Source organism: Austrofundulus limnaeus, unplaced genomic scaffold (assembly GCF_001266775.1).
Source record: "Austrofundulus limnaeus strain Quisiro unplaced genomic scaffold, Austrofundulus_limnaeus-1.0 Scaffold167, whole genome shotgun sequence".
NCBI classification, from domain to species: domain Eukaryota; kingdom Metazoa; phylum Chordata; class Actinopteri; order Cyprinodontiformes; family Rivulidae; genus Austrofundulus; species Austrofundulus limnaeus.
This window is the reverse complement of record NW_013952569.1, coordinates 668,552-680,271: the sequence shown is the minus strand read 5'-3', so window position 1 is coordinate 680,271 and position 11,720 is coordinate 668,552. Positions and strand designations below refer to the sequence as shown.

The 11,720-nt window shown below is 38.8% G+C and overlaps 1 protein-coding gene across 1 annotated transcript in view; it reads left to right on the top strand.

The window, feature by feature from the left end:
* The window catches only part of LOC106523838 (uncharacterized), a gene marked incomplete at its 3' end in the record, with an annotated part of 26,256 nt that extends 14,803 nt beyond the window's left edge, over positions 1–11,453 (top strand). Inside the window, 11 exon segments of the mRNA XM_014017412.1 lie at positions 2,470–2,511; positions 2,597–2,932; positions 3,023–3,576; positions 3,797–4,014; positions 4,185–4,319; positions 6,301–6,396; positions 6,500–6,558; positions 6,862–7,886; positions 8,295–8,465; positions 8,556–8,590; positions 11,418–11,453. Of these exon segments, the coding sequence (XP_013872866.1) occupies positions 2,470–2,511; positions 2,597–2,932; positions 3,023–3,576; positions 3,797–4,014; positions 4,185–4,319; positions 6,301–6,396; positions 6,500–6,558; positions 6,862–7,886; positions 8,295–8,465; positions 8,556–8,590; positions 11,418–11,453 (2,707 nt within the window).
* Positions 11,454–11,720: the final 267 nt, after the last annotated feature.

The following is an 11,720-nucleotide window of genomic DNA, read 5'->3' as shown; positions in this document are numbered from 1 at the left end:
GTCTCATTCATCTTCCTCCGGCGCACTGAAACCGTCGAAATCCTCCTCTTCAGTGTCGGAGTTAAACAAGCTACGTCACACAAACAACCTGTTCAGTTTCTGTGTCGCTGTCCTCCCGGGCTGGCTCTGAAGCTGTGGTGTCCTCTTCACGTAGCAGTCCAGCCTTTCGGAACCCATTTGTGATGGTGGACTCATTCACTCTGCTCCACGCTGTTAGGATCCACTGACAGACATCAGGAAATATTGCTCTTCGTATTCGGCCAGTTTTTGTGAATGATTTATCCCCGTCAGTCAGCTGCTGGGAAAGCCCTCCCGCTCCAGCATTCGTCACTGCATGGGATTCCTTCCTCGGGGAGTGCAATGCCGAAAAAAAAAGTCAGCAGCTCTTCACTCGACGTTTATCCACAAACTGGTCCTGGATTAAGCTCCAAAGTTTTTATCAGTCAGATTCCACCGTGAAAAATGTCTGTTTTATCCCTTTTTATGAGTTTTTGGCCACTGACTATCTTTAAATCACTGCTTCCTGGTACAACAGTCGGCTCTGGAAGCGATCGCTTTTTTCTTTTACTTTTCTTCTTTTTTTGAAGTGAGTGGTTGAAGCAAATGGAGCATAAGAGCCCCCTGATGGCTGAAGAAAAAAAATCAATGTATAAGCCGCACCGGACTATAAGCCGCATGGTTCAAAGTTCAGGAAAAAAGTTGCGGCTTATAGTCCGCAAAATAAGGTAATTAATATACAATCTGAACAAGCTGAACAAATAATCCACATCAACCAGGTGAATTCTTTTCCACAGTTACAAAAAACACTGACTTTGGACCCATTACCTACATAAAAACAATTAAATTAAATGATTGCACTTAAAATATGAACAATTCACCTCCTTCATTTTCCACTGCACCAGTCCTTTTTTCATGAACACCATCATTACTGGGCTTTTATTAATTTAAAAACAAAACAAATTATACATACAATAAAAAATATAAACTACAAATAAATTGAAACTCAGCAGAAAGAATAATAATATTAAATCTGCCCCTTTTTCAAGAAAATAAAAAATAATTTGAACAATAATAATTTTCGAAAACCAAAAACATCAATTCCTTCTTTGTATCGGTTCACAATATACGGTTTCATATTTAACAAACCAGCATACACATTGATCCAGTGTTTTTAACATCACTCCATAATTGGGCTGCCATGATTAGTCGACTAGTCATGATTATTGTCGACTATTAAAAACATAGATAATTTAAAATTTGATGCGTCATTTTTTTTCTAACTTTGTTTTTCTCTCCAAACGGCTGCGCCACCTTCCACTGCCGCGCCTGCCTTTCTGTCCTTGACACACATGCGCAGTAGTGGTAATTAGGGCTGCCAAAAATGATGCATCGACTATTTAAATTAGTCGTTGACGATTTTAATAGTTGATTGACCTAATTGTGACTAGTCGACTAATCGTGACAGCCCTACTTCATTATCTTATTCCCTGAATTAAAGTACACTGCTTCAATCAAACTAGTTTGAAATTTAGATTTCACAAATATCTCTATCCCTATATTTTTTTAAAAAAAAAATCTTTGGACTCTCAGCTGTCGTGATATTTTTGAGTGAATCCAATGAGGTCCTGCATCAAGTGAGAAAAAAGCTTATAAGAATGTTAACTTGGTACCAAGTGGTCAAGGTGTTAATTGCAATCTTTCAAAATGACGGATAGCTTAAAAGATTTTTCTTGTCACGCTAAAAAAAAAAAAAACAAGGTCAAATACAAAAAATAAAATTTGTTAAAGCGACCCCTGGTGTGAAGCAACTTGTTTTTTGTGTTGTTGATGAACATCTATAAGAATAAGAACTATATGATTTCCCTAGCTATCATCCTAGAATGTACAATATCGGGCATAGTGGATTATTTTAACAATAGGCTTTAAGACTCGTATTATTTGTTTTGATCAGCAGTCCCCAACCCCCGGGTCGTGGGTCGTTTGATACCGGGCCGCACAGAAAGAATAAATAACTTACATTATTTTCGTCGTATTTATTATTTGAGTCTGAACAATGTTTTTTTTTTTGAAAAACGACCGGATTCTCTGTTACGTCCGTCTATGACTCACTCTTGACGCATCAAAACGCTTGTCTCGGTGAAAACTGAAAACAGACATCTTTGGAAAGTTTCTTTACAAAGGCAAAGGGGAAAAGTCGTTGGCACATAAGGTTACATACAAGTACAAAGTGAGTGGATTAACGTTTATTATTATATTTAAAAAACACTAGTTCTTGTGTTGGTCGTAGGCTATAAATTTTTTTTTCCTATTCATTCGTCATACCTGCCGGTCCGTGAAAATGTGTCTGACAATAAACCGGTCATTGGCGCAAAAAAGTTTGGGGACTGCTGGCTTAGATGTGTTTTGACTATCACGGAGAACTAGTTCTGTTGTCAAAATGTGACGTTTTGTTTTTATTCTTTTCCACAGATACCCAAACTGGGATGGAAAACTGCCGGTGTTGCAGCAAAAGTAACAACTAAAACTTTGAACAATTTACTTCCTGACTGTTGCAACATCTTTTTAAAATTCTTTAACTATGTTTGTCTTGTTTTAGTCCTGCAGTAAGAAGTGCTAAGGCCTTGCCCTCATCTTATGCCCAGTCTACCAAACGTCATCTTCAAAGAACCAGTCTTTCTGGCTCTTACAGCCCCCGGCCACGCAGGTCAAGCAATAAAAGGGACAAATGCAGCAGCAGCAGCAGCAGCAGCAGCAGCAGCAGCAGTGGCAGCGGCTCACGTTCCCGGTCATACAGCCCCCGTCAAAGCAACTCAAGAAAAAGACGGCTAAAATCCAGAAGTCGTTCTCGTTCATACAGTCCTCACCAACGCAGAAGGAACAAATCCAACAGTAGGTCCCGTTCCCTCTCGCACAGCCCCAGACGCAGTCGCAGGTTTGTGGAAATAAATGTTTGATCAAAGAAATAACGTTCTTTTTTTATTTCTATAAATATTAAAGTCTCAATGTTTTGCGTGTCATTTAGGTCCCGGCCTCGATCCTACTCTCCACGGCATGGCCGCTCCACTTTTTCCAGTTATCAGTCACGTTCAGATAGCAGGGAGAGATGTGCTTCACCAAAGAGAAAATTTAAGAGAATTCTTTCGCCGAGGAGGAGCACAGAGCGAAAACCGTCACAAAACAGAAGCAACGAGCCAAGGAGTGCCGAAGGACCGTTGTCACGAGGAAGGAACTTCGACCGACGATCGTCTCCAAAAAGTGACCGGAAACCACTATCGCCAAGAAGGCGTGGCCAACATTTTTCACCGACAAGGAGCCGAGAGCGACGGTCGTCACCAAGAGGTGACGAAAGATCACGGTCACCAACAAGGAGCTCCGAGCGGCAGTCCTCGTCATGTAGTACGAGCCGCATGAAACGACCGCCATCAATGAGTAGCAGCGAGCGACAGTTGTTTCCAAAAAAAGACAAAGGAAGACGATCCCTGATAAAGTCGGTAACAAGAAGCCTAAAGATACAAAAAGAACCCTCCACTCGGAGAAAGATTGACAAGCTGACAAAGCAATGCCTGGAAAATCCAGGTTTGACTTGAAAATATTTCAGAAAGTCATCTGTAAATAAGTTAAATGTCATGCGTTTATGAACTGTTTAAAATGAAATTACATGAACTAAGTAAAAACAGTTTTATTTTATTCATTTATATTTTAAGTATAATTTTTTCTTTTATCACCTTTTACTATAATGCAAAGCATCATCACAGTCACTAAACTAATGCCCCCATTTGCGTTTTTACCCTTCTAGCTGTCCGATCTGTGGCAAACCATTACACCATCAAGGAGGCAATTGCACTGGTGGTTCCTGTTCTAATGGATGAGCTAGCCAAGGATGGGGCATCCTCACCTTCCTCTTCATCGGGAGTCCTCACGTCAAAATCATGTAGCTCATCTTCCTCCTCCAGAGTGGAAAAGGGAAAGTCTAAACTCCAGAAGAACAAGGGTATCTCTTCCTCAAAACCAAAGGTTGGTGCGCCTGTGGATTTTGAACAACCAGTAAATATTTAATCAATATTTGTCTATATTATTTTCTTTCTTGTAGTGTAAATACTCTGGATGTGATGTGTTTATGAGTACATGAGTGATGTATTTCATAAAAGCAGCCACATTACCAGGTCTCTCTCTCTCTTACGTAGTTTGATAAACCTTCTCCTCCAACCATGCTGAAGCTTAAAGGGAAGTTTGATTCTCTCTGTCATAATGATGTGGTTTCCGCTGTGGAGGTTTTTGGAAAAACCAAATCAGTTCTGCTGATGAAGCCCAAACAGGAGGTGTGTACAAAACATGCAGTGCATGAACGGCATATGCGTCTTTGTTGTGATCATCGCCTGGTGCCAGTTTAAGATGGCTGTCGTTGCTAATCGGCTTTACCCGACACAAAAATGGAAATTTTAGAGATGTTGGGGTAGAATTTGGTGTGTTAGAAGCTGTCGTTCACGGCGTACAGTGCGTACGGATAATATTTAGACCCCATTTAAATTTTTCACTCTGTTTCATTGCAGCCATTTGCTAAAATCAAAAAAGTTCATTGTATTTCTCATTGTACTCTCAACACCCCATCTTGACAAAAAATAAATAAAAAAATGTAGAAATCTTTGCAAATTTATTTGCAAATTTAAGTATTCAGACCCTTTGCTTTGACACTCATATTTAACTTATGCTGCCCATTTCCTCCTGATCCTCCTTGAGATGGTTCTACTCCTTCATTGGAGTCCAGCTGTGTTTAATTAAACTGATTGGCTTGATTAAGAAAGGCACACACCGGTTTACATAAAACCTCACAGCTCATGTCAGAGTAAATGAGACTCATGAGGGTCAAAGGAACTGCCCAAGGAGCTCAGAGACAGAACTGAAGCAAGGCACAGATCTGGCCAAGGTTACAAAATAATTTCTGCAGTACTCAAAGTTTCTAAGAGCACAGCGGCCTCCATAATCCTTAAATGGAAGAAGTTTGGGATGACCAGGACTCTTCCTAGACCTGTCCACCCAGCCTAACTGAGCAGTTGTGGGAGGAGCCTTGGTGAGAGGGGTAAAGAAGAACCCAAAGATAACGGTGGCTGAGCTCCAGAGATGCCGTAGGGAGATGGGAGAAAGTTCCACTAAGCCAAATATAATGCAAAAACTGTCCATCCTACCAAGTTTTAAAATCTTATATCCAGCCAAAAAGTCTTTTTGATCTTGTTTTGAGACTGATTTACTGAACAAGAACTGATTGTGTAAGAATAATCATCTTGTTTTCAGAATATGTAAGATTATTTGTCTTGTTAGCCTGAAAATTTGACTCAAACTAAGTCAAAAATTTCTGCTAATGAAGTAAGAACATTTTACTTGGTAAGATTCTTAAAATACTTGATTTGACTCAATTTTTTCTTATTTCAAGAATCTTACCAAGTCAAATTTTCTTACTCCACTGGCAGATATTTTTGACTTAATTTGAGTCAAATTTTCAGGCTAACAAGACAAATAATCTTACATATTCTGAAAACAAGATTATTATTCTTACACAATCAGTTCTTGTTTAGTAAATCACGCTCAAAACAAGATCAAAAGACTTTTTAGCTGATATAAGGTTTTAAAACTTGGTAAGATGGACAGTTTTTGCAGTGTATCACTGCAGCCCTCCACCAGTCGGGGATTTAGAGTGGCCCAACGGAAGCCTCTCCTCAGTGCAAGACATAAAAGAGCCAAAAAACACATGAAAGTCTCCCAGACTATGAGAATAATTTTCTCTGGTCTGATGAGATGAAGATAAATTTTTTGGGGGTAATTCTAAGCAGCATGTGTGGAGAGAACCAGGCACTGCTCATCACCTGCCCAATACAATCCCAACAGTGAAACATAGTGTTCAGGGACTCCAACATGTCAGGCTGGATGGACAAGTCTTCACTCGTTGACATCTTTTAATTCATTTGCAAATGAGTAAATTTTCTTCGCAGCTATATAGTGGTAAACCACTGGATCAAACTAGAATAGACTGGTCTGGGCGGGGTGTGAAGTGTCTCATTTGGATTTAAAGAGACAGCCTCAAAACAAGTTAATCTGAGACACACCTCAGAAAAGGGGCGGGGCTTGTGGAGTTTTATTCTTTATATAGACCTAACTGAAGGATTTAAATGTAAAAAAGAATTATATGTCTCCTCTAAAGGAACACTAGACCTTAAATTTATATGCCTTCTGGCCACTTAGGTGAGAGGTGTGATGGGAGTTTAAGCCATAGTCGTAACTCAATGTTATTTGAATTAATTCTTGTAGGCGACCGTGTGTTTCGAGAACAAGGAAGATGCAGAAAAACTGAGAAAAATAAAGAGCCTTAGATTGAAAGATGTGGTTCTCACTGTTTCAGAAATGGTAATTTTTTTTTTTGATTTACTTTGAAAATACACATCAGCATTTGTCTTTTTGTAATGTGAATTGTCAATAATTTGATGAATCAATGATTTATAATGTATAGGGTGGCGTGTTTGAAAAGGCCCCTCCTTCTACAGAGGATCAGAAACAGTCATTTCAACAGTAAGTTATTCACACAAACTACAATTTAACTGTGATCTTATATCCACATTATTAATTTACTCTGCCTACCGATACACTATACAGTTAATAATATATACAGTTAATTTACAATTTGGGTACACCTATTTTCATAGCATGTGTTTTTGAAATGAAAGAAACTTAATGTAAAGTGACTTATCACTCAAAAAAAGCTTGAGAAGTAGATAAATTCAGTGTTATTCTTGGTATTACATAGGAAAAGCAAATGGAAAACAGTGTTTTCAACTTCTTTCCATAATTTTGCCTAATTTGCTTCTTTCACAGAAAATCTGCAGTGACGAATAAATCAGGTTCTTCTAAGGAATTGGTTCTACTTCCATTTGAAACACTTATATCTTTACCAGCAAAATACAAAAAGAGTCCAGCATCCAAACCTACGAAAAAAGCAAATGTTGCAACTTCCAAAGGGAAAGATGTCACCAAGCAGACAAAAGGCATAGCGTCTGTAAAACGAGCTGTGAAACGTGTTGAAGGAGAAAAAGCTTCGAAGCCCGTAGGATCCAAGAAGCTCAGAAGTCTTGTAAAAAATCCTGGTTCTGGTAGCGTGAAACCGGCAACTAAAATCGCCAAAAAGAGGGATGAAGATTCTGCTGTTCGGCTGAAAAAAACAACAAATGTTGAAAAGGTCTTCAGTGTGTTCGGTTCCAAACAAGTTAAAGGCACCAGAACTGTCATCAGGGCAAAGAGCCGTGCTTTGAAAACACTCAAAGGCTTCAGAACCAAAGAGTTAACAGAGAAGACCACCATGGTCTCGTCAGAATCTACAGCATTAACTCAGGCGGAAGGTTCTGGGATTTTCAAACTGAAAAACTTGGATTCAAGAGTTCAAGTTGAGCCTGAAGATCTGGCAAAACAGACTCGAGTTGTCACAAAATCAGAAAAAATCCTACAAATAGAACTAACAGCTGATTCTGAGACGATAGAAGATAAAGATAAAACAGTGGAGCTGGAGAAAACGGGAGTGACTGAGCCAGAGAAAGCTAAAGGTTCTGCTGAGGACGTAGTAAAAAACCTGACAGCTGAAAAGATTCTGCCAGTTTTAACGCCAACCAGTGAAGATGCGACTGAATCAAACAGATCTTTGATTCAACCACCCCAGACGCAACAGACGACTCCAGAAACTTCACTCGAAGACGCGCCACAGGTCCAGCCTAATCTAGACTCCACTGCAAAGAAACCGAACGCCGACACAAAAACTGGACAAGATTTGACTGCAGAAAGTTCTCCCAAAGCTGCTTTTGAGGAGGTGCTGACAACTGGAAATGTAGAAACAAAAACAAATCAAGAAGGTAGGTTGGAGACGATTCATTTAAAAAGTGACCACAGTAGTTCCTAAAACGATCAGTGCTAACATCGAAACAAAGAGAAGCTCATCTTGTATTGTACATTGATTAAAAACCTGGCAAAATAGACTTTTATCCAACTTTTTTCTTATCTTGATGTACACTTTGTGTGATCCTACAGCTGCAGCTCAGGACCAATTGTGTTTACAAATTAAAGCCATCCAGGCTTCTGAATTTGGCATTGGAGGAATTCAGACCTTTTATATTATGTATTTACTATCTGTTTTTTCTGTTTAAGCCTAAATTGCATTCTTGAAGAAGACGCACGTTCAAGCCCATATATAAATCCCTGTTATTATTTTTTAAATTGTTTCCTGTTTTACCAATTTTTTCCTTATGATTCTGCTTCTGCAGAGACCAGTCTCGTTTTAGAGCCCGTCTGCAGTTATTCAGCAGCTGCAGCTCCTACAACAAAACCAGGCTCCACCGCGGCATCCACGGCCAAAAGGATGTTTTCCGGTACCACTTTTGCTAATACCACTGTTGGGGAGAGAATACAGTGGTATTGTGAGCCACAGAAATTCAGTAAGAAATCAGTTTTTCATATATGGTAATTAACACAGTAAACCATGTCAGGTGTACAGTCTTTCATTACTTCTTCTTTGACTCTTGCAGATTGTGTGATGGCAGAAAGTATCTTGTCAGATGGAGTAAGTTTTATTTTTCCTCTTTTTTTATGATGGCACAAAGTGAAAGAGATGAATTTTTTTGTTTCATACTAATTCGTGACGAGGACTAAAAATTTGTTAGAACCAACTTTTTATATTTGTATTTAGTTAAACATGTTTCCTGCATTTTAGACATTTATAGGCATTTATTGCAAAAACATAGATGCATTTAAATAAATCAACTTGATCAAATCAACTTTTTAAAAGATTTAAAAAATACATAAATTATTTGCCCTTTTAAAAAAACTGAATTGGTGAATTTTGTGAAACTAAAGACCCTCAAGAAGCTAAAACGTAAAAAGCAAAAGTAATTTATATTTGATGTTTTAATTTAAGGCTGAGTGAGTGATAAAAGATTGACTAACTTTGACATAAATATAAAAAATGTTTTTTTAGCAGTTATGTGAAGTAGTTGATTTTTTCCCCCACATGACAATTATTGTACTAAAATAAAAGGACAATTTGAGGGTTAAAAAAACAAAGCTAGCAAAAAATACTTACCGTATTTTTCGGGCTATAAGCCGCAACTTTTTTCCTGTACTTTGAACCATGCGGCTTATAGTCCGGTGCGGCTTATACGTGGATTTTTTTCTTCAGCCACCAGGGGGCTCTTATGCTCCATTTGCTTCAACCACTCACTTCAAAAAAAGAAGAAAAAAAAAAGAAAAAAGCGATTGCTTCCAGAGCCGACTGTTGTACCAGGAAGCAGCGATTTAAAGATAGTCAATGGCCAAAAACTCATAAAAGGGGATAAAACAAACATTTTTCACGGTGGAATCTGACTGATAAAAACTTTGGAGCTTAATCCAGGACCAGTTTGTGGATAAACGTCGAGTGAAGAGCTGCTGAGTTTTTTTTCCCCCGCATTGCACTCCCCGGGGAAGGAATCCCATGCAGTGACGTATGCTGGTGCGGGAGGGCTTTCCGCTGGGCTCTGGGTTTCTTGGGGGAACTATGAAAGGTCGGTGCGAAAACAAACGCCGAACAATCACGTGATGGCGCGTCGACCGGTCGACAGCTGAGCAACCATACTGCCAGCTCAGCCAGAGGTGTAGCGCCATTTTGTTTTAGCTAGTAGCAGACACGACACGACGGATCTTCGACAGACACGATATTGGACAGTATGTGGGCCCACATCACGGATTCGGTGAAAGCAGCCATCAAGAAAACAAACTCAATTCCTGCTGTTATTCTTGGAGGTACAACAAAGTTTTTGCAACCCCTGGACATCAGTGTGAATCGTGCATTTAAAGCAGCCCTCAGGGGTGAATCAAACCTGTGGATCGCCTCCATCAAGTTACCAAGRACCTGTYGATTTAACATTKGTTGTGGATTATAAATTCATCAAGTTACCAAGGACCTGTTGATTTAACATTTGTTGTGGATTATAAATCCATCAAGTTACAGAGGACCTGTTTGTTGGAAAAATATGCATTGTTCAAAATGGTATGTCCGAATAAACAGGATTCAGCTGGATTTCTTGTCAAAACTTTATTTTTGATCTTCTGACTTCAATCAGGTTCACAGAACAGCTCTCAGCAGCACAGGCCTCAGCGTACAACCTTGGGCCAAATCAAAACAAACACGGGAGTTCTGCTCTGAGCAGACACTCTGCAAAACACTGACAACTTCTCTCTAATATAATAATGAATTGAGCTTATAATGTTCATCCCTTCCTGGTTACACCCCAGAGGTGTTATCTTTTACGTCAGACGTCAGAACGTCACTCAGTTTTGTTTAGGCTAAGAGAAAGAACACATGATAACACACACCAACTCTTATTTTGTTATGGCCTTACAGCTGCAATGATCAGAAAGAATAAAATACAAAACTGAATCTAATACTCAATTAATCAGTTATAAAATTTCTTCATGTTGAGTTAACATTTGTTGTGGATTAAGACTCCATCAAGTTACCAAGGACCTGTTGATTTAACATATGTTGTGGATTATAAATCCATCAAGTTACCAAGGACCTGTTGATTTAACATATGTTGTGGATTATAAATCCATCAAGTTACAGAGGACCTGTTGATTTAACATTTGTTGTGGATTAAGACTCCATCAAGTTACCAAGGACCTGTTGATTTAACATTGGTTGTGGATTATAAATTCATCAGTTTACCGAGGACCTGTTGATTTAACATTTGTTGTGGATTATAAATTCATCAGTTTACCGAGGACCTGTTGATTTAACATTTGTTGTGGATTATAAATCCATCAAGTTACCAAGGACCTGTTGATTTAACATTGGTTGTGGATTATAAATCCATCAAGTTACAGAGGACCTGTTGATTTAACATTGGTTGTGGATTATAAATCCATCAAGTTACAGAGAACCTGTTGATTTAACATTTGTTGTGGATTGTAAATCCATCAAGTTACCAAGGACCTATTGATTTAAAATGACTTGTGGATTATAGAATATATTTGAATCGGTTGGAAACATCAAACCCAGGACCATTAGGCAACATTCTCAGTGTTAATTCAAACATTATACCTAAATTAACGCAGCCTTGGCTTAGGGACAGATAGTTAACGTTAATTGTTTTTTGTTTTTTTTTCATATATGTTTTTTAATCTTTCTCAACTGCTGAATTGAACTTTGTGCTTTGCCAATATTCATTAAAGACCAATCAGAACCATTCTAGGAGTTGTGGACATTCAATTACTAATTTTTTTGTATCGTGTCTCAAGTTTTTTTCCATAGTAGTAATGAACACGAACACTATGTACACTGTTCTCTTAATGCTTCTCTGATAAATACATTTTATATTTGTTTTTTACTCATTCCTTTTCTGACATTACAGAGGTGGGGTTTGAACCCAGGATTTCCTCATTTGGAGGTAAGAATTTATACGTCACAACATGCTGTGCTGTCAGTCAGAAGGTTTGCAGCTTTTATTGTTTTTTATTTAAATTTTGCGTCTGTGAACTGAGCATGTGTCTCTGTAGTCACGATAGTTGGGTTGATAGCAACGGTGTTTAAGAATCAGAGTGCAGACAGAAGATGAGAAATGTGCCACAAGAAGCATCAGTCGGCATGACGGCTCAGTGGTTAGCACCGACGCCTCACAGCAAGAAGGTCCTGGGTTCGATCCCCGGTTCGGACC